We start from the raw sequence: 23,524 nt of genomic DNA, 5'->3' as shown, positions 1-23,524 counted from the left end.
ATTTACCAGTGGATCACCAGCTCGTGGTTAAACCATTAACGTGCCTTGAACTCATGTTAATTACTGAAAACATGATTCAAACTATTGTAATCCTAATTTCAAAAGATTATATCTCTACTATTTAATAGAACATTTTTGTCAAAAAAAAGAAAAGAATGAAAAGACAGTGTAGCTCCTCTATGCACAACTCAATAAAAATACCAAAAATGAAAAATCATGAGTGTTAAGATAATTTCGCACAATAAATTTTTGCAATGTTTTTTTTTCTCTTCCTTCACTCACAACCAAGTTAACCCACATTTCCCTAATCATTTACTCCCATAAAATTTCAAACCGTCCATCACTAATGTCCCTAATCGAGACACCTTCCCACGCCACAATGACGTGAATCTATCGATGAAAGCCTCCCCATGCACTGCTCGCACCGTCAACCTCTGCCAATAACATATAGTGAAAGCCGATCAAAGCCATATCTACATCCTTTCTATCGTTCACTACTCCCTCCTCTCTATCAGTGAGCTGCAGCTTCTCCCAAGGTCTGCCCTACTTCTTCCATAACACCATCCGTATCCAGTTCTTCCATAGCAGCCCTCTTATCCTCGCCCGCCCTCTGCAATACCTTCTACCACTCACAAGCTCTCCAACAATCCCCGTGAACCCACTATACAGTTGCCGACTCGGGATCCAAAGCAGACAATATCGTGCTAGAGTAGAGTCGAGCTCGGGGTGTGGTGGAGCTCGGGCCAAGATTTGACAATTTGGTATCAAAGCCAATCGCTCATTAGCTTCGGGTTCCGTAGGAACTCAGAAGTTAAGCGAGAATGTTGCAAGAGCAATTCCAAGATGGGTGACCCACTGGGAAGTTCTCGCGTGAGTTCCAATAAATAAAATCGTGAGGGCGTGGTCGGGGCCCAAAGTGGACAATATCGTGCTACGGCGGAGTTGAGCTCAGGCGGGGATGTGACATGTGGCGTGTGGACGTGTGGATTGGATTAGTTTGGTTGGCAGATTCAAGTGTGGACGTGTGGACGTGTGGGTTTTATCTTGTTTGAAAAGTTAGCCATCTAGAAGATAGGCTTTAGCCTATGCCATGAATCAACCTCTCATTCTACGTGTGGATTTGATCAGTTTGGTTGACAGATTCAAGTGTGGACGTGTGGCTTTTATTTTGTTTGAAAAGTCAGCCATATGGAAGATAGGCTTTAGCCTATGCCACATATTAGTCTCTTAATCTACATGTGGATTGGATCAGTTTGGTTGACAGATTCAAGTGTGGACGTATGGACATGTGGCTTTTATCTTGTTTGAAAAGTCAGCAATCTGGAAGATAAAGCCTATGCCACAGATCAGCCTCTCACTCTACGTGTGGATTTGATCAATTTGGTTGACAGATTCAAGTGTAGATGTATGGCTTTTATTTTGTTTGAAAAGTCAGCCATCTGGAATATAGAGTTTAGCCTATGCCACATATAAGTCTCTCATTCTACGTGTGGATTGGATCAGTTTGGTTGACAGATTCAAGTGTAGACGTGTGGCTTTGATCTTGTTTGAAAAGTCAGCCATCTGGAAGATAGGATTTAGCATATGCCACAGATTAGCCTCTCATTCTACGTGTGGATTTGATCAATTTGGTTAACAGATTCAAGTGTGGAGGTGTGGACGTATGACTTTAATCTTGTTTGAAAAGTCAGCCATCTGGAAGATAGGCTTTAGCCTATGCCACATATCAGCCTCTCATTCTACGTGTGGATTTGATCAATTTGGTTGACAGATTCAAGTGTGGAAGTGTGGCTTTTATTTTGTTTGAAAAGTTAGCCATCTTGAAGATAGGCTTTAGCCTATGCCACATATTAGTCTCTTATTCTACGTGTGGATTGGATCAGTTTGGTTAACAGATTCAAGTGTGGACATGTGGACGTGTGACTTTGATCTTGTTTGAAAGGTCAGCCATCTGAAAGATAGGCTTTACCCTATGCCACAGATCAGCCTCTCATTCTACGTGTGGATTTGATCAATTTGGTTGACAGATTCAAGTATGGACGTGTGACTTTTATTTTGTTTGAAAAGTTAGTCATCTGGAAGATAGGGTTTAGCCTATGCAAATATTAGTTTCTCATTCTACGTGTGGATTGGATCAGTTTTGTTAACAGATTCTGACACGCCCCAAGGCCTGGCAATTCCTGACACGACCCAATAACCAGACCCGACACGACACAAAATTAACAGGTGTTCGGGTCGACACGATAACGAATCAGGTCGTTATCGGGTAACCCGATAAGCACCTGTTAAGATAACGGGTTGGTTCAGGTATACACGTGGTTAACACGATAAGCAAAATATTAATTTTATAATTTTATAACCCTAAAAAAATACTATAATAATTATATATATTAATTCAACAATTTTATACCCCTAAAAACTATAATAATTATAATTCAGAGATCGCATACGCCAAAAATCATAAAAACAAACATTCAGAGATCAAGAAGCGGGACAAAACTTTTCAAAGATTATAAACGAAAAATCCCGATTTAACGGTTATTTTCACTCTAATTTTGATGATTTTTTACAGCTATACTCCTTAACCCTATATTAATACAATGATTGAATTTGATCTTCAATTTAAAATATTTACACTAGTGGATACCACAAAAACTTATGTTATGCTTAATGAAAGTATAAATAAACTCTAAGTGCTAGTGAATCTATCATTTGAATGGGATACGTATCCTACGAAACTAATTTCAACGATGCAACCGTCAAAATGTTTTGTATATGCTTCGAGATCGTATACGCCAAAAATCGCAAAAAACAAACATTCAGAGATCAAGTAACGGGAAAAAACTTTTCGACGGTTATAAACAAAAAATCACGATCTAACGGTTATTTTAACTCCGATTTTGATGATTTTTTATAGCTACACTCCTTGTCCCTATATGAATACAATGAAGGAATTCGATCTTCAATTTAAAATATTTATACAAGTGGATACCACAAAATCTTATGTTATACTTAATAAAAGGATAAATAAACTCTCAAGTGTTAGTGAATATATTATTTTGATGAGATACGTATTCTACAAAACTAATTTCAATGATCCAACCGTCAAACTTGTTTGTATATGCTTCGAGATCGCATACGCCAAAAATCATAAAAAACAAACATTCAGATATCAAGTAACGAGACAAAACTTTTCGACTATTTTAAACGAAAAATCACAATTTAATGGTTATTTTAACTCCGATTTTGATGATTTTTTACAGCTACACTCCTTGACCCTATATGAATATGATGATTGAATTTGATCTTCAATTTAAAATATTTACATAAGTGGATACCACAAAAACTTATGTTATGCTTAATGAAAGTATAAATAAACTCTTAAATGTTAGTGAATCTATCATTTTGATGGGATACGCATCCTATGAAACTAATTTCAACGATCCAACCGTCAAAATTGTTTGTATATGCTTCGAGATCGCATACGCCAAAAATCACAAAAAACAAACATTCAGAGATCAAGTAACGAGACAAAACTTTTCGACGGTTATAAACGAAAATTCACGATTTAACGGTTGTTTTAACTCCGATTTTGATGATTTTTTACAGTTACACTCATGGACCCTATATGAATACAATGAGTGAATTTGATCTTCAATTTAAAATATTTACATAAGTGGATACCACAAAAACTTATGTTATGTTTAATGAAAGTATAAACAAACTCTAAGTGTTAGTGAATCTATCATTTTGATGGGATACGCATCATACGAAACTAATTTCAACGATCCAACCGTCAAAATTGTTTGTATATGCTTCGAGATCGCATACGCCAAAAATCGCAAAAAACAAACATTCAGAGATCAATTAACGGAACAAAAATTTCGACGGTTATAAACAAGAAATCACGATTTAATGGTTATTTTAACTCCGATTTTGATGATTTTTTACAGCTACACTCATTGACCCTATATGAATTCAATGAATGAATTCGATCTTCAATTTAAAATATTTACGCAAGTGGATATCACAAAATATTATGTTATACTTAATGAAAGGATAAATAAAACTCTATGTGTTAGTGAATCTATCGTTTTGATGAGATACGTATTCTATGAAACTAATTTCAACAATCCAACCGTCAAACTTGTTTGTATATGCTTCGAGATCGCATACGCCAAAAATTGCAAAAAGCAAACATTCAAAGATCAAGTAACAGGATAAAACTTTTCGACGATTGTCAATGCAAAATCATGATTTAACAGTTAATTTGACCCCGATTTTGATGATTTTTTTACAGCTACACTCCTTGACCCCCTATATGAATACAATGAATGAACTCGATCTTCAATTTAAAATATTTACACTAGTGGATACCACAAAATCTTATGTTATACTTAATGAAAGGCTTTACAACCTTGAAAACAAAAACTCTTTCATTTTGTATATCCTTGCACATTTAATATTTTGTAATAGACTAGTAGTGTTTGATTGTTTTTTTTATTAGGATCTTATTTTCAAGTGTAGATGTAGTACTAAAACGATAAATGTGTTTTAATGTTTTGAAGTAATATTTAAGTGGCAATGTGTGGTATGTGCAAATTTAAGAAAAAAAATATTTTTCTTAACGGGTCATAACGGGTCGGGTCACTTTACCCGTTAAGATAACAGGTGTTACATGAAAACAATATGAACACGACAGACACGACCCGTTTGCCAAGCCTAGGAAGGCAGAAGCTGGTGGTGCATATATAATCATGGAAGAAGTTTCTTTTAACCTTCCACCCTTATTTTACCCTTAAAAATTCACCTGTAAAAATAATAAAATGTGACATACATTGGAATTGAAGAAGATACAACCAACCACAAAAACTTCAATATCATCTTTATTTTTTTCACTTTTTATTGTAATAACTTAATAATTTAAGAGTTGTTTGATAATCATTTCATTTCTAGTTTTTAGTTTTTGGTTTTCATTGTTTTGAAAACTGAAAATAAAAGCCTTGTTTAGTAACTACTTTTAGTTATTAAAAAAAATGAAAACTAAAAGTTGAAAAGCTACTTTCTTGAGTTTTCAAAATTTGGCCTTGTGTTTTTACTTTTTGGTTTTCTGTTTTCGTTTATTTTTTTTTTTTTTTTGAAATCTGAAAGTAGTTATCAAACAAGATTTCAGTTTCCCAAAAAATGAAAAATAAAATAAAATAAATGAGATGATTATCAAATGACCCCTATCTAATAGATAAATGCAGTAGTTGGGATGTAAATATTAGCAATTGAGCATGTTATGAAGTATATATCCATCTTCTAGTCACTATTTTTGGACCATATGACAGATGAGATTGTTACGAAGTATCTATCCATAATTAATTCATTTAAGTTTTGTAGTTATGCAACTTAAATGACTAAATACAAAGTTAAATTGCAGAATCTAATATGATAGCATTGCAAAATCAATCACGCACTATTACGTGTTAATACGCGTGATTGACATACCATCACAATCACCTCCACCGTCAAGATTAGAACACGAATCAATCTTCACTGGCAGTAGTCTGCTTTTCCGGTAAATTTGACCAAGCATACAAGTGCTGCGTGCAGCATATGATATCATATGCTGTGTCTGCCCTACCAACTCCACAATCCACGCATAATTACACGGCCATATCAATGATGTCGATGTCATGCTTCTTCTTTGGCACGAGTTAGACATCCTTCGAATCTCATTGTTCGGAACTTAAAATTAGTAAATTCAGACTATTCAAATAAATTTGATAGTCCTCATTAACTTATTTCGTTGATCATCTCTCTTGAACAATACAAATTTGTTAGTTTTTAGCCTCCGAACAGTGAGGTCCGGAGAGGTACTCAACTCTTCTGTCACCATTTGCATTTATTTTTTTCCAAATGATCCTTTGTGAATTGTGATATTGCAATGCAGATTGCATCCTTCCTTCTTCTTTTTTTCCCTCAGCTTTAGGGGACATCATGAGCACCCTCAATTAAAGTTCACATTCCCTTATTAATTGTGTTAGCTGGGTTGTTGTTGTTCTCATTCATCTTATCATATAATCGGCTTGCTTAGAATGAAAGAATAATCAATGGTCATAAGAAAATTTCTGTTAGCAAATGCTTATTACACCGTATTAAAGAAGAAAAACTTCTTTTACCAAAAAAAATAGAAGAAAAACTTCGGTAGTGCTGTTTTACTAGTGCATTTCTCACATTAATATGAGGTTGGGTGGACACTAAAATACAAAGAGAATTTATACTTTTGTGAGAAATATTTTACAGATGACGTTATTGAGGTGGCTCTACTTAAGTTTTTCTCCTCTTATAAAACAAGTTCAGAGCCAAATGATAGGTTTTTGTAAATAAAATTAAAATGGAAACGTGGATAATGGGGATGCGATCAATTTTTAACATGAATAATCGATGAAAGAGAGTCTAAAGCTAAACAATTCGAAATTAGATCATCTTCAGATCTCTACCTCATGAGTAGATGGGCTTGAAAAACCAGGCCATTCGAGAGAGAGAGATGAGGAGACGAGGGTGTGAGTTTGTGCGTGAGTTAGGCCAGTAAAATGGGTTCATAGAACCGTAAAATTTAAATCAAATGGTCTAAATTTCCGAATCCTTCTACTCTGGAGGCAAAGATTTGGAAATGATCTCATTCCAAACAATTCAAATAGTCTTAACGAAGAAAAAAAAAAACTTACTAACTGGAAAAAGGAGCAAAGTGCTCAATTGTATCCAAAGTGGGGGACCAGAAACCATCACTCATCCTCCACCCCATTTTGCACCTAATGAGTTGAAAAAATTGGTGGAGAAAAAGAAAAAAGGTCCTCTATATAAACAATGCACTACCCACTAGCTCTCCCTGCACTACAACACACCCACAATTCTCACTTCACAACAGTTGCCTCCCACAACAATTGCCACTCATGGCTCCTCCTCCTCCCAAATTCTTCTCTCTCCTCTTCCTCTTCTCTCTCATCCTCTTCTCTCTCCAAGCTCAAGCCAGAGACAGCCAATTCTTTAGCAAAGTCGCCAGCTCCAACAGCAACAATGTGAAGGAATCAGAGCTCCCGATCTACAACAACTACTACAATTTTGAGAAGCAGGGGATGAGTAACGCTAGGTTTTTGAACGGCAAGTATTACTACGACCGGAGCAGCGAGAGCAACTACAACCAGAACCAGTATGGAAACCCTTAGGGTTGTGGACTCGAAAAACTGGTACAATAACAGGGGTAATTACGGCAACGGAAACCAGACTGAGGAGGAGCAACAGAGCGAAGATCAGTTCGTGCCATGAGACTTGTTTTGAGTAGTACCACTTTGCTGTGTTTTGATACGAATTTATGGTAATATGTTTGAGTGGAAAACAAAAAAACATAATTAAAGATAGATAAATGGTTTTTCTAATGTTTATTTATGATATATATTGTCTCTGCTTTTGCATAAAAATGCTTTAAGTGTTCATGCTTTGAGAAAGATCAAGTTTGTGGACTATGAAAGAGTCAATAAAATGTATATTAGCTTCTTGCTACAACAGATTTTAGTGGGTTTAGTTTGATTTACAAATTTAGTTAGTTGTTTTTAATGTAAAAGAGTGTTTTTGCAGGTGGTTAAGTTTTGGACAACGTCTATATTAGACTAATGAGTAGTAGACCGCTAATTTGTCTCTTTGAAAGCTTAACAACGATCGAATTACTAGCAGACTAAATACTCAACGTTGCTTTCAAGTTTTCAACGTGGCTTAAGTTAATTTTCCACTAATTAGTTGGTGAAAAGAGTATAATAGCTTTCGAGTACTTCAATCTTTTGACCAAAAACTTTATCTTTTCCCTTGTTTGGATGGATATATCATTTACTTTAGAAAAGTATCATACAATACGAATTTAGATCCGCTCTGGACGTTAATGTACAAAGTTTAAGGACCAGAGAATTTAGGTCTTTGGTTTGTGGGATAGAGACGAAATTTTTTATTTGTGTTTGGTGGGTCAGCATAACGAGTTAATGAGGAGCGTCAAATTCAATTTGAGTGGTACGTATAGTCTAGTTCTTGAGCTATGAACAGTGAGATCTAGAGAAGATCTATGCCTCATACAAGACCATGAAAATCCTCATTCTTCAACGCAAATGTAAACACAATTACAGGTATGTGGGTTGATATAGTACCCATGTTGTGTTGAAATTGTGAATCCATGTCGAGGAATTAGGGCCTTGCTTTTTAGGTTAAATGATTTTCGGCTCTTCATTCATACTTGTTGGTCTTGAGTTCGATGTTCGCATTTTTAGTATGGTATCAGAGATTACTATTCACCTTTTGAAATACATCAATCCATTAATCATAATATCCCACCCAATGGATGCATATTAATAAGCAGTTATATGTGAATGAGGATTTTTTTGTGAGAATCCTGGGGATCCTCAAATCATGTCTATTCATCGTACATCGTGCAGTCAAAAATTATTTTAAATACTTTTATTTTAAATTAAATATGAATAGTATCTGACAAAAACTGACTGCACGATATACAATGAACGGACACGATTTGAGGATCCTAGAGGATCCTTCTGGGTTATATGTTATAAACTAGCTCACTGGATTGGGACCTTTCATAGGGCATGCAGTTGCTCTAGGAGATAAAGTTATTTTGCAATTTGGCCATCCAAAACAGCAAAAATTAAAGAGAAAAGTTAGCTAGAAAGCAAAACACTTTAAAGTCTCTGTCAAAATTTAAAGGAAATTATTATCAATGCTCCAAATAAGTTATTAGTATTAAACAACGTAGCAGAAAAACTGTATTTTAAAGAGTGTGCAATAACCATTTCGGAATGTCACTAATAGCTCTCAAATTTTAGTTTCGTTTCATTGAGTTTTCTAACTTTCCCATCCATGCAAGAAAGGCATGCGTGTGGCATTTATCTCATAAGCTAACCCAATCAATTGGTGACCAAATAGAGGTAACTGCTTGTAGACATCGAAATTTCGGTAAATAAATGTTGACCGATAAATTAAAGTTTCAACGCTCATGTATTACATAAATTTTACACGTAGCGTGTGTCTAAACAAAAATCGAAATAAATTGGAAAAGTCATCAAACAGGACACGTGTCAACACCTGGCAGAAACGACTTATTTCATCTGAAATATTATATTCAAAATTAGGCCTTGGAAATTTCTATAAATAGAAGGCTAATTCATTCATTTGAGGGGAGGAACCAATTCATATTACACCTTGAAGCTCTGAAGCTCTGAAACTCCGAAGCTCTCAAGCATCCAGGTTCCCGAAGAATCAAGAAAGTGTTCTTCGTTCTTCGTTCATCGTTCTTCCAAGATCAAGCCCCAACGGCCCTTTGGATCAACAATCATCCACCAATTCAAGATCAAGCCCCGACGGCCCTTGAAGAAAGTGTTATTCGTTCCTCGTTCATCGTTCTTCCAAGATCAAGCCCCGACGGCCCTTGGAGAAAGCACCATCGTTCATCATCCGTTCATCCAAGATCAAGCCCCAACGGCCCTTTGGATCAACAACGTCGACAAATCCACACATCCAACCGTTCTTCAAAGATCAAGCCCAAACGCACTTGAAGATCCGCTCATCACCCGCTATTCAAGATCAAGCCTCAAACGGCCCTTAAAGAAACATTCATCCTCAAGATCAAGCCCCAACGGCTCCTTGAAGATCCGTTCAAATCCACCTTCAAAGATCAAGCCCACGGCCATTTGAAGAAACTTCCAACAGTTCATCCAAGATCAAGCCTCAACGACCCTTGGATCAACGCAACATCCACAAATCAACACCTTACGGAGATCGAATCAGAGGATCAAAATTGAGAGAGATTGTAACCCAAAATCATCAAATACAAATATTTGTTTGTGCACGTTATTCTTGTCTCTTCGTTTCAGGAATTTTCCGTGTTTACAAATTGGCACGCCCAGTGGGACAATCTCTGCCTCTCATCTTTGCCTCTCATCTCTTTCCCGTCAAAATCCCTACACGAGGCAAGGCGATTCAAACCGAAGCTTTTCGTGATCAAGAGATGCGTAGACGCACTTTGAAGGAGCTTGAGGAGATGACTTATCCATTCCCCGACTCTGATGTGGTTGCCATGTTAGAAGACTTGCTGGAAAAGAAGGTGATTGGTTTGCCTGAGTGCAAACGGCCAGAAGAGATGGATCGCACTGACAGTCCAAGGTACTGTAAATTCCACCGCTTCATCAGTCATCCGACAGAAAAATGTTTCGTGCTGAAAGATCTCATCATGAAGCTGGCTCAGAAAGGAATCATCGAGCTAGATCTTGACGATGTGGTGAAGTCAAACTATACCACCTTCACTTCTGGCTCTTCCGACTCAAAGTTTTCACCTCAACCGCTGGGGGCATCCTCCAAGACAAGCAAAGTTGAAGGATGGACTCAAGTCACTCCTAAGAAATTGCACAAGAAGCATACGTCTCCTCCACATGTCCGCCAATCGAAAAGGAGGCAAAGCAGCTCTTGTCAACCTTCAAAGCAACATGAAAGTGTTGAAGATGATGAAATTTCGACACATAGATCATCCATCCCCATCACGATGCGCGATTTCTTTCCTGAAGACTTCTTCAATCACTCGGTCAAGGCTCCTTGCTATGAAGATTGCGAGGAACGACTCTCTCAGATCGCTTGACGAACCAATGCTCCTTGTTCGCACGAGCCTAAACTGCACGAACCAAAGCTCATTGTTCACACGAGCCTAAACTGCACGAACCAACGCTCCTGGTCTGCACGAGCATAAAAGGCAACACTAACGCTTCTGGTCTGCACGAGCATAAAAGGCAACACCAACGCTCCTCGCCTACACGAGCCTAAACTGCATGGCACAACGCTCCTCGCCTACACGAGCCTAAACTGCATGGCACAACGCTCCTCGCCTACACGAGCCTAAACTGCATGGCACAACGCTCATGGTCTGCACGAGCATAAAAGGCAACACCAACGCTCCTTGCCTGCACGAGCTAAAACTGCAACACGGCACCAAATGCTCCTTGTTCGCACGAGCCTAAACTGCATGGCACAACACTCCTGGTCTGCACGAGCATAAAAGGCAACACCAACTCTCCTTGCCTGCACGAGCTGAAACTGCAACACGGCACCAAATGCTCCTTGCCTGCACGAGTTGAAACTGCAAACGACACCAACATTCCTTGCCTGCATGAGTTAAAACTGCAAACGGCACAAAACGAAAATACCAAAAATATGTATGTTTTTGAACTACGTTATGACTTGATCTCTTCATTGGAGGGGTACGTAGGCATCTCGAACATTCAACTTCGAGTTCAGTCACATCAAAATGAAGAATAAGATTTTTTTTTTTATGTTATTACAATTTCTTTGTACAAAATTAGATTACAGTTAAAAAAAATGAATACATATGTTATTATGTATTTACAAAAAAAAAAAAACACAAAAAAACAAATATATATAAGAATGGACTCTAAGGTCTTAACAATTGGAGGATGTGCAAATCCAGACAACACAGTGTAAAGGCCACTACGACCCACAACGAAGACTCGTCGAACCCATCTGCGGTGCTGCCCTCTTTCAACACCAAGCCCAAGCCCAGTCTCTCCGCCATCTCCACAACGCACAGATCCAGGCCCAGCTCTCAAAGCCCATCTCCACTCGGATCTTTTCTCATCTCTCGCACTCTCTCGGATCTCCCTCTCTCGCCGATCGAGCCCGCACCCACATAACGAGGTACCAGAGCCACCCCGATGACGGCGCAACAGCACTACCACCCTCGTGAATCTCTCCTCCCTCTCCCTCCGTCTCTGTGGAACTTCGGGGCACCCAGAGGGCACCCAAATCCAGGTCGGGCGAGCTCACGGATCTCAAGCTGGAATCCAGGCCCGTCTCTCAGCTAACTCTCATCTTTCTCCCGCACATCCGCTGCGACTCCTCCACCTCAACAGCTTTCCGCGGTGAGCCCAATTCTGTTCTTCATATGAGAAGAAACCCGAGCCCACCCACTTTGGCTTCCACTCTCTCTCCGTCTTTTAACAACGGCAGTGGTGGCGGTGATAAATCGACGTCTCTGCTGAGGTGGATAGCCGGGGATGTGGATGACATGTCGTGTGGACTCAAGCAGCTATTGCAGAGCGGGAAGGGCAACCACCACAACAGCCCCATTGATTTCGACAGCAACGCCGGGTTGGGAATCGTTGATCAGGGCCCTAATTTCGATCTAATTGGGGCAGCGGCGTTTCGGTCCCAAATTTCGGGTTCGCCGGTTTGGGGTTTTCGAACGACAGCAGCAATTTGAGAGCAGCCCGGATGAGAAGCCGTAGATTCTGAACCCGCAGCTTTTCATGAGCAACCAGACTCAGCAATCCTTGTTCTCCGCCGTCATCTTCACCGGTCTTTGTGCTGCTCTCTGCTGCCTCACTCCACCAAACCCGGCCTGCTGCACATGGTGTGCACACCCGGAGCAAGTGGACCTTCACGTCAGCCCTTATCCTCCGCTCATCCTCTGTGCAAACCTGCGTCTCCAAACTTACGACCTCGTCGTCGTTCTGAACCATGGTAGAGCAGCAGCATCCGAGATAAAACATCTTCAACGTGGCACTCATCTGCTCTCTCATCGCCAGCATTGGAGGACAGGCTCTGTCTCCGCCACCTCTGACTCTCTCTACTTGCAGCAATGACTTGGCGACTGGATCTCTAGGTGGGTCTTCTGATGGCTGGTGCTACCTTTTCTGAGCTCGTGGCCTATTCTCAAAGGGAAAAATGGTCTTTTGACAGTGAGAACTTTGGTTCTATCCATGGAAAGCTAACTGGATCCAGCAGCAGGTTCTCATGTTCTCCTTCCATAGATTTGCAGTCTTGTGGAGTTTGCTCAAAGCTTTTAACAGAGAGATCTTCATGGTGCAAGCGGTGGTGATGCAGTACATCATCTAGGCACCCTCTCCGTTGCGCAACGCCTAAGCCCAGCAAAGAACCCAGCTCCAAAGCGTTGGCACCGTCTGTCCACATCTCCTCCATCTTCTCGGCCTTCTTGCTCCGCTCCCTGCAAATTCGCCCAGCCCATCATCGAAATTTATACAAAAAAAATATAATAGAAAATGGGATAGTGGAGGAAAGTGGTGCTAGCACCACGTGAAAAAAAAATAGGGAAGGTGCATGTGGCACCGGAAAAAAAAAATAATAATAATAAATTAATTAATTAAACAAAAAAAAGAGGTTCATGATTGTGGTGGGTGTGAGCACCGCTGAAAGAAACAAAAAAATAAAAGAAAATTTTGATGGTGCATCTGGCACCATGGAAAAGAAAAGAAAAAAAAAGAAAAAAATGATTAAAAGGGAAGTGATGGTGCATCTGGCATCATGAGAAACATATACATATATATATATATATATATATATATATATACATATATAATGCATTTAGTAAAGTCCATCTTTTATTTATTTCTCTAAAAAATTTACATAAATTCGCATTCCACATGTCATAAAAAAAAATCAAATTAAATCAAATTTACAAGAGGGGATCTTCAAGGACGATCAGGTGGCGCCTCACAACTCGGCAGAGCTCCAGGAAGAGAAGGCGCCGGAGGTTGACTGTTTGAAGCCTCAGCACTCGGTACAGCCCCAGAAGATGAAGGTAAATGCTGCTGGAACAAACCCACAAACCTCTGATGATCAAGTAAAATCTGACCATCAGATTCCTGCATCTGGTCAATCTTCCTCTTCATGTTTGTCGCATAGCTATGTGCGAGCTTATGCAACTGTTTATTCTCCTGCTTGAGCCCTCTAATCTCCTGTTTGAGACTCATCACTTCAGCCGCCAATGATTCAACTTGACGGGTTCGAGTAAATAGGCGTTGGGCCATATTAGACACAGAACCTGCACACTGCACACTGAGAGCCAGATAATCTTTAACAGCCAACTCATCAGATCGTTTGGAAAGTAGTCTGTTATCTCTGGGAGTGACAAGGTTTCGGGCCACCACCGCAGCGGTCATATCATTCTTCACCACCGAATCCCCAACGGTAAGAGGACCAGTGGGGGATATGAAGGATGGGCGCCATATGTTGTCTGGAGAAGGCGGGACTGCCTCTTCACCAAGATTCAAGTCAAAACGACGGTCGGAGTGTCCAGACATTTTCAAAGTGTTAAAGGAAGAAGAGATCGGACAAATCAAGATCTTAGAAGTACAAGAGGGGAGTTTTCACAAGCGAAAATTCAAGTGTGTTTTGAAACGAACTGCATGCCTCTATAAAAAATTAGCACTTGACGAGATTTCAGAGGCGAGCTCAGAATTCGAAGAGGCCATTCAAAAATCGAAGAGGCAAGCTCAGAAATCGGAGAAGCATCTTGCTTTTCCAGACGCGTCGGTACCCGTCACACGCAAACTCAGCTTTGCGGAAATCACGGGCAAGTTTTCGAATCGCCGATCCCAGATATCGAAGAGGCGCCAGTCTTTTTCAGCCTCGTCAACACCTGTCATATGCACACTCAACTTTGCGCAAATCACGGACAATTTGTCGAAGATTTTTGGGTGAAGGAGAAAGCACGTGAAGTTTACTATTCAAACATCCAACGGTTGCCGACACGAGTGAAAGAATATTACCTCTACAGGTGTTAAAGAACTTCCTATAACTGTCCACCTTCACCCTCCATAGCAAGGCAGACATACAGACCTTTCTTCATCTCTGAGAATGCCTTCCCAACGAAGCCTCTCGAGTTACTCAGTGTTCCTTATTCATTGGGGTACCTTTGCAAACAAATGACACTAAAGCAAAAGTATCTCATATCACTAGGGTAGAAAGCAAGAGTATCTCATATCATGCGTTCTCCCTGTCCTTTCCTTTGTCCTTGTTCTTACCTGCAAAGACAAGGATAAAGAAAGCAATATGCCGGAACTTCCACTCAAACTCGGGTAAGGAACCGACTGCTTGGAACCCTTCCCTGATTGCCTACCTAGCACTGCTCTCGAGTACTCGTCTCCCACTGCTGCTGTACTTCCAAAGAAGCTACCACATCTGCCTGAAGAACAGATAAGGCAAGTGAAAATGATACGTTGCAGCATGTGGAGACAACGTGCAGAAGGAACAAGCAGAGAAGAATGCGGTCTGCACAGTCAACTCAGCAGAAGGAGTCCGAACTGAGGAACTCGAGAAGCTGCCACATTTGCCTGAAGAAACAAGCAGAGAAGAATGCAGCATGCATAGTCAACTCAGCAGAAAGAGTTTGAGATGAAGAACTCTTGAAGATGCCACATTCTGCCTGAGGAACAGATAAAGCAAGGGAAAATAATACATTGAAGGATGTGGAGACAAGCACAACAAAGCACGTGCCGATTCATCCGCTACTTCTTCAAAATCAAAAGTATCTCATATCATCAGGGTTGCAATCACTCTGGACGGTGAGCTCGTTTTGACCCTCAAATTCTTGGGTCGACTTACTAAGCGTTGTGGGCTGCACGTGCCGATTCACCACCCTTGAATCAAATCCTTAAAGATCAAGTCATCAACTGGAAGAAAACCCCATCAATCTTGAAGATCATACCGCTGACCAAACTGCTCAGGTGTGAATTAGAAAGATTGAACAAAGCAACAAATCGTCACCTTCACCTCGTGCCTGCTTGCAATATGTTCGAGTCAACCTTCAAGAATCAAGCCTCAACGGCCCTTGAAGAAGCTTCCAGCCAAATTCAAAATCAAGCCTCGACGACCCTGGAAGAAATCACAAGTCCGATTCAAGATCAAGTGTCTACCACTCTTGAATCAAAACCTAGTTCAAGAATAAGCTGTGGAAAATCAACAATTGGAGGAATCCAGAAAATCCTCCAACCCAGTTCAAGATCAAAGCTGTGGAAAGTCAACAAAGCGCAAAAACAAATACGTGCCGATTCATCCACTACCAAAGCCAAGGATCATCTACCACATGAAGCTCCTTGTGGTCCAATTTCAACTTTCAAGATCAAGCCCCAACGGCCCTTGAAGAAATTTCAAACAAAAGTTCAAGAACAAGCCTCAACGGCCCTTGAAGAAATTTCAAACAAAAAATTCAAGAACAAGCCTCAACGGCCCTTGAAGAAATCTCAAGCCCAATTCAAGATCAAGCCTCAAACGGCCCTTGAAGAAATCTCAAGCCCAATTCAAGATCAAGCCTCAACGGCCCTTGAAGAAATCTTCGGCCCAATTCAAGATCAAGCCTCAAATGGCCCTTGGATCGACATCTACAATAAGGGACTTCAAAACGCATCTCCTACACACGACAAGCACATGTATACAACGCGTCTTGAAGTGGGGGCATTTGTAGACATCGAAATTTCGGTAAATAAATGTTGACCGATAAATTAAAGTTTCAACGCTCATGTATTACATAAATTTTACACGTAGCGTGTGTCTAAACAAAAATCGAAATAAGTTGGAAAAGTCATCAAACATGACACGTGTCAACACCTGGCAGAAACGACTTATTTCATCTGGAATATTATATTCAAAATTAGGCCTTGGAAATTTCTATAAATAGAAGGCTAATTCATTCATTTGAGGGGAGGAACCAATTCATATTACACCTTGAAGCTCTGAAGCTCTGAAACTCCGAAGCTCTCAAGCATCCAGGTTCCCGAAGAATCAAGAAAGTGTTCTTCGTTCTTCGTTCATCGTTCTTCCAAGATCAAGCCCCAACGGCCCTTTGGATCAACAATCATCCACCAATTCAAGATCAAGCCCCGACGGCCCTTGAAGAAAGTGTTATTCGTTCCTCGTTCATCGTTCTTCCAAGATCAAGCCCCGACGGCCCTTCGAGAAAGCACCATCGTTCATCATCCGTTCATCCAAGATCAAGCCCCAACGGCCCTTTGGATCAACAACGTCGACAAATCCACACATCCAACCGTTCTTCAAAGATCAAGCCCAAACGCACTTGAAGATCCGCTCATCACCGTTATTCAAGATCAAACCTCAAACGGCCCTTGAAGAAACATTCATCCTCAAGATCAAGCCCCAACGGCTCCTTGAAGATCCGTTCAAATCCACCTTCAAAGATCAAGCCCACGGCCATTTGAAGAAACTTCCAACAGTTCATCCAAGATCAAGCCTCAACGACCCTTGGATCAACGCAACATCCACAAATCAACACCTTACGGAGATCGAATCAGAGGATCAAAATTGAGAGAGATTGTAACCCAAAATCATTAAATACAAATATTTGTTTGTGCACGTTGTTCTTGTCTCTTTCGTTTCAGGAATTTTCCGTGTTTACACTGCTTTCTCTAGCAACAAAAGCAATTTTGCAAAGAGAATGCTAAGAAGACGTGTGGCTCTTTATGGACTCTCTGTCACCTGACAATTTAACGTTAATTCACATACCACCGTTATAAAACATTATGCTAAAAATATAAAATAACAGAAAATCCATAAAAAGTCTCACTTTTAAAAGTTTCTTTATCGTATATGTATTGAAAATCTGGTAATGTGCCTTTATATGGATGCCCACTTCACCAAATTGTACGCTATAGATCCAAATTATAGTATATAATTGCATCTGCAGTACCAGCACTAATGATGAGGGAAAATGTGGGACGGAAGTAAACCTGGTAGTTTCTGACACGACACGAAAATAACGGGTTTCGGATCAACACGATAACTTATCGGGTCCTTATCGGGTGACCCGTGAAGAACCTGTAAATAACGGGTTCTTAACAAGTATACACGCGGGTAATACGTGGGTAACCCGTTTCGACCCATTAAGAAAAAAATTTATTTTGATAATTTTAAAGTTCAATTACTAAAAAATTTATTATAAAATACAATAGCCATATTAATATATACAATATATTCTATATTAAATATATAGTTTTATATTATTATTCTATATAAAAAAGGTTGTATTATTATTCTATATAAGTTTTTAAAAAAAGTTTTAGTCATTATTTATTTTTATTATGAGAGTTCTTTATTATCATTACCATGATCAATTTTACTTAACATGTTGTTGTCCAAAATTAAAATAAAATATAGTATTTGTATAGGCAAAAACTAAGAAGACATACATATAAGTATGAAAAACTCCCAGACTATTTGCTCTGACTTTCTCGAACTAAACCCTCCTCACGAGGACGAGTGGGCGCAAGTTAGCTCTGTTCATGCTTTTAAGGTTCAAAACTTCCAAATCAGCAAAATCTCCTTGAGTTTAACTTAAATTATTAGCGTATTAAGACCCCAAACTAAATTAAGTTTAACTTAAATTACTTGCTAAATTTATGCATGGACCATCAAAGAAGCACTTGGGAACAGCTAAGAGAGTTCTCAGATATATACAAGGCACACTAGATTACGGAATTGAGTATGAGAAAGGCAATGAATCAATTCTCATATGCTATTGTGACAATGATTGGAGTGGAGATGAAATTGATATGGAAAGCACGTCTGGTTATGCTTTCTCATTTGGAAGTGGGGTTTTCTCTTGGGCCTCAGTTAAACAACACAATGTTGCATTGTCAACAGCTGAAGTTGTGTACATGAGTGCTACAAAAGCAACCACACAAGCTGTGTGGTTGAGGTTTGTACTTCAAGATTTTGGTGAAGAATAAACTGAAGCTACTCATCTCTACTACGATAATACATATGCCATTGCTCTAACAAGAAATCATGTGTTCCATCAAAGAACAAAGCACATTGGAAGAAGATATCATAACATTCGAGAAACATTGCAATTAAACATCATCAAGCTAATCTATTGTAAATCAGAGGATCAATTTGCTGATATTTTTCACCAAGGCACTTCCCAAAGATCGATTATGCACACTCAGAGAGAAGCTTGGAGTTAAACCAACTACTAGCTTAGAAGGTAATGTTGGTGGATAAGCATGGTAGCTAGATCACAAATGCATAGCAGCAGAAGAATTGAAGAAGGAAATGGAGTTCAAATGGTTCTAAGTGCTAGAGCAATTGATATTCAAATAATGTAATGTACGAATGGGATTATATCATCACTATGGTGTATACTTTGCCACGTGTCTAGTTTGTTAGAAGTTAAATGAAAACATGTGTTGTGCACGTGATCAGTCACGCTGCAAGTGTGTGTGTGTGTGGGTATGCAACGGCTATAAATCCCACCATGTAAGCCAACTTTGGTGTATCAAATCCAACGTAGATTGGAGGAGCTATGTACTCCTTTCTTCTCTGAATTTCATCTTCCATAGATCTTCTTCAATCTCATTTCAATTACTTGTTGAATTGATTAGAAATACACAGAGAAATTAAGCCTAAAACTATCCAAAACACTAACACTGTGCACAATTTGATCTATCAATTTCTACCTGATACCGAATTTGCAAGTGTACCAAACACAACGATATAGCTCCAAGTCTGTTCAAAACCTTAAAAGCAAAATTTACAAGGTTTAAGCTTCTGTTCACAAAATCTTTTGAGTAATACAGAACCTGCTTTGCACATCATCTCCGCTGTTTCTTGCGAAAGACAATTTTGGCAGCGGATACTTTCTTGCTTTGATTTACTCTTTTTATGACATATGACTGGTGGGGTAAATAGAATATGAACACTTTCTCCAAATGCTGAGCTTCCTCGAGAATATACCTTGCTAACTCCATGGCATTGAACCCGTTGGAAAGCTCTATTGTTACCTCCTTAAGCTGATCTGTAAAATTCAGTTTTTGGGATTTCCAGTATTTCCTATTACACCCACGTGCCTGAAAACACAACAGCCAAATCAATAGAAGAAAAAAAAAAAATTCCAAAACACACGAAAAGTAGCAATATGAATACAAACTATGAAACAAGGAAGTGCCAGTCCCTGAACTAACGGACATTTGTGTGTGTGTGTGTGAGAGAGAGAGAGAGAGATACCATTGCTGGGACTAGGTCATCACTCAAGCTCGTAATGCGCAAACCCAAGTAAGAAACATTATCGAACGGCAGGGGCATGGAAACTTCCTTAAACAAAGCCTGCAATATTATAAAGGCGACTCTTGAAAAGATGAAAGTATCCCTTAAAGCCTATAAGATAATACAGCAGCAAAGCTACAAAGTTGAGCAAAACACAAATTTTCAAGAAATATGCCTAATCATCAATTGTTCATATATTCAAGCCCATATAATACTTCCAAATTCATAGGTCAAATCAATTGCTTCATACTTTTGGTAAGGTTTATACTTTGAGATGAGAGACATGAGGAAGAGAAGCGGAACAATATACAAAGTGTTCCTTTAATTTTCATTCCGTCCGATGTCTCTACTATAGTAAAACCAAAGATATTCAATTTTAAAACCACTTTGTAGTTTAAGAAACACAAATTAGCTATCTATAATCTATTATCGGCGCGTCATAACCCCATAGCCAAGATATGTTCCCTGTAATATCCTTTTATAGATCCCAAAACAGATACAATATGGCCAAAAGAGAATATTAGTCTGCAAGGTAGTGCATCTTTACCTTCATGGTCTCATGGGTTAGAAGAAGAACTTTAACCCTGCATATACTGCAAAGAAACTCGGATGCGTTGTCAAAGTCACAGATATCTCTACTAGGCTTCAAATAAATCTCTGCCTTTTCTAAACACATTAATTCCCTGAGATTCTGGCGGTTCAATAAATTCCCAATCCATTTGAAATATTTGAGATTTGGAGCAGAAATAGTTAATGATCTGCTGCCAGGTTGATAATATTCCCAATCTACATGAATATCTTCAAGTTTCTCACCTGAGATGTTAAGATGGCAGATGCCACTTTTATATGACACAAACCTAAATGATTCCAAAGATGAGTTTTCAATGGTGATATTTACTGTTCTAACATCATAAAGCTGCAATTCCTTGATGCATTGCAGTAACTTGAGATCCATTTGAAAAAGCGGTCATCTATTTGAACCTCAGTCAACTTTAAGTGTTGGAGATTAGTGGAACCGGCAAAGGAGGGAACTTTAAGAACTGTATACAGGTTCACAATTAGAGACCTCAAAGATCCACAAAGAAAGATGCAAGATGGCAATTCAAACAAAGCCATATCATTTTTTAGTACCCTCAACTGAAGATCAAGCACTTCAACATTACACCTTGCTGCAATGTGGATCCACGTGATCACTCGGAAAATCTCATCAGGTAAGCTTGAACAGAGTTCCAAATTTACTTCAAACTTGTGTACCTTATTACCCCCGCGAAGAATCAAAAACCTATCGAAAGAATTGAGCAAGTTTAATTGGCCCTGCTTATCTCCATAGTACGATGACCAAAATTTCAATGACGGGGTTGAGAGATAAAGCCCTTTGCATCTTTTAGACAGGGTGCCTATTCGAATGAGTTCTTTTAAAGAGACAACCGAAAGAATGTGATGAGCGACTTCATCTGGAAGATTACTAAACCTGTCTACTACGCTCTCGGGACAAGCAATAGCCAATAACTTACCCTTGCGTTCCATGACACACTAAGATTTCTTTCTGTTTTGGTAAGAACATCTACCTAGTACCTACACCTACAAAGATTAAGGACAAGAAAACAAGATTAATGCAAATATTTGAGTATTTCCTCTCTAATCTAGATATAATGTGAACACGATTGTGTCAATTTTTCAGTGGGATTTAGGGTTTTTTTTTATGAAATTTAGGAGACTCAACTCACAAAAGTTTAGACAAATAATTGCAATAAATCATAAAATTTAGGTCCCCAATATCACTGGTATCACAAATATAAATATAACAAAATAAAGTTTGAAGCTTTGTCCATCAATGGCATCCCAAATCTTCCAATTAATTACCAAACAGAAAAGCAGAAGCAGAAAAAATAAAAAAAATTAAAAATAAAAAGTAGAAGATGGGCTTACCCAGAATTCATTCACCGCACAAAAGCCTCTGTTCGAAATCAGGGGTTAGCACTTAGCAACCCCATCAAACTTTTCTGGAAAATCCGCTGTCAGAAAAGCTATTTAAGTCGAAATTTTCTGGAAAAGCTGCCATCAGAAAGCGCTAATAAGAGAGGGAAAATGAAAAGAAATGCGCGCGGTTCTTCATTTGGCTAAACCGCCAAGTTCACCTGAGACTTTTTTCCTAACGTTACATATTTGGGGGATAATGGCAAAATTATGATAACACAAATGGATTATAGATTGGTGAAATGATTATTTTTTGAGATTTTGTCGATATTCCGTGAAGAGTTAGATTGATTGTTGTTTGGTGTCGTTATTTGATTTTCATCACTTTAGCAACAGAAATTTGTAAAATTTCTATTTTAGCTATTTTATTCTGGCAATGATGGACCTTCTAAGTTTCCCTTCTGGGAATATATTACTTTGGATGTAGATCAACATTCCTCTATTTCGGTGTCCACGTAGATATCCAAGTCGAAGTATCATAAAATAAGTATTTAGTAGCTAAAAATTGAAAATTCAGATGGAATAGAGCCACCCGAGTCTAGCCCCCACCGGGTTAATGGGTATCCATCTCATCATCAATTGTGAAACCAAGTATAATTTTTCTTTTGCAGTTTAAAAACTAATATAAGATTCATAAAATAAATAAATAAATAAATAAATAAAACTACATCTTCTGAATTGATGAGTGATAGGATAAATAATGTAATATAAGATTATTAAAAATAAAAATTAAAAAATTAAAAAAAACTATATATTGTTGTCAAATTTAACATTAGAATTATCACTTTTATACCTCTTCATACTTGACGATTGATTCAAAAACTAATAAACATAGACATACAATTAAAGATGCATTTTATTCAGAGAACTTTAACGAAAAACTCCCGATACTGTTTACTTTAACGAAAAATCACATTTTTACACTAAAAAGTCAATCCTAGTACTATTCATTTTACCCTTTATTTTGTCCTTATCGTTAAAACTCATAGTTTTCAAGCATTTTCATTAGTTTTCCTTTTTATTTATCTGGAAACCAACGTGGAGAAAGGAGCATTACTGGTGCTTGTGTGCTACAAGTGTAAGTATAAAACTTTGGAACCAAGAAAACTTGAGTGGGCCACTTAGTACTAGGGTCTAGTGGTATTGTTCTTCATTTGGAAGTGAGATGTCTTAGATTCGATTCTCACCAAAGGCGAATTTAAACCACATTATTACTAGCTAATTGTGAGGTTAAGTCCGCTCTCTCTATTTAGTGTAAATAATATTGTTTGTTGAAGAAAAAAAAAAACTTGAGTGGGGTAGTTAACCCGAGTGGGCATAAGTTTTTTTTTTTTTTTTTGTCAAAAGGTAGGATTTTATTGAATTGAATTAAATATGAATAGCTACATTTGCATCTTGTGCTGAAATATTAAACAGAAACTCTGGTCCTAATTCATCACAACTAAATCTCCCGCCATGCTTAACGACGTACACCACCACCAAATGAGCCGCACGATTGCATTGCCGAGGGATAAAGCAAAACTTTACCAACTGGAATAAGCTCGCCATCCTCCAAATGTTTTAGAGATAAACTTCTGAAGTCACCTCAGCCGTGACCTCTTTGAATCAACCCTTTCAAATTTGATTCCACCACCAACCCCAACCC

The 23,524-nt window shown here is 38.7% G+C and overlaps 1 protein-coding gene across 4 annotated transcripts; it reads right to left on the bottom strand.

Annotated features, from left to right (window-relative positions):
* Positions 1 to 13,427: 13,427 nt before the first annotated feature.
* On the bottom strand, positions 13,428 to 22,157 carry LOC103406132 (putative F-box/FBD/LRR-repeat protein At5g22610). 4 transcript variants are annotated; one of them, XM_070809586.1, is made up of 5 exons: positions 21,832 to 22,053; positions 20,450 to 21,483; positions 19,864 to 19,962; positions 19,594 to 19,706; positions 13,428 to 17,337 (listed from the first exon to the last, which is right to left on the bottom strand). In XM_070809586.1, the coding sequence occupies exons 2-5, from the start codon at positions 20,855 to 20,857 to the stop codon at positions 17,334 to 17,336; spliced, it is 624 nt and encodes a 207-aa protein (XP_070665687.1). In that variant the 5' UTR covers positions 20,858 to 21,483; positions 21,832 to 22,053; the 3' UTR covers positions 13,428 to 17,333. The 4 variants fall into 4 exon arrangements, 3 of the variants coding, with proteins under 3 accessions (XP_070665687.1, XP_070665686.1, XP_028946370.2); XM_070809585.1 differs by lacking the exon at positions 13,428 to 17,337 and adding an exon at positions 17,444 to 17,539; XM_029090537.2 differs by lacking the exon at positions 13,428 to 17,337 and having other exon boundaries at positions 19,290 to 19,706; positions 21,832 to 22,097.
* Between the last annotated feature and the right edge of the window lie 1,367 nt (positions 22,158 to 23,524).

Source organism: Malus domestica, chromosome 12, assembly GCF_042453785.1.
Source record: "Malus domestica chromosome 12, GDT2T_hap1".
NCBI lineage: Eukaryota > Viridiplantae > Streptophyta > Magnoliopsida > Rosales > Rosaceae > Malus > Malus domestica.
The sequence above is the reverse complement of the archived record's forward strand: the minus strand, read 5'-3'. Positions and strand labels throughout refer to the sequence as shown.

What these genes read in the sequence shown, in the direction of transcription:
- LOC103406132 (XM_029090537.2), bottom strand. Translation starts at nt 20,857, where the DNA reads ATGGATCTCAAGTTACTGCAATGCATCAAGGAATTGCAGCTTTATGAT. An exon ending in TAACCCATGAGACCATGAAG is followed by an intron (nt 19,963 to 20,449) that starts GTAAAGATGCAC and finishes ATAATATTGCAG; the next exon opens with GCTTTGTTTAAGGAAGTTTC. An exon ending in ATGACCTAGTCCCAGCAATG is followed by an intron (nt 19,707 to 19,863) that starts GTATCTCTCTCT and finishes TTGTGTTTTCAG; the next exon opens with GCACGTGGGTGTAATAGGAA.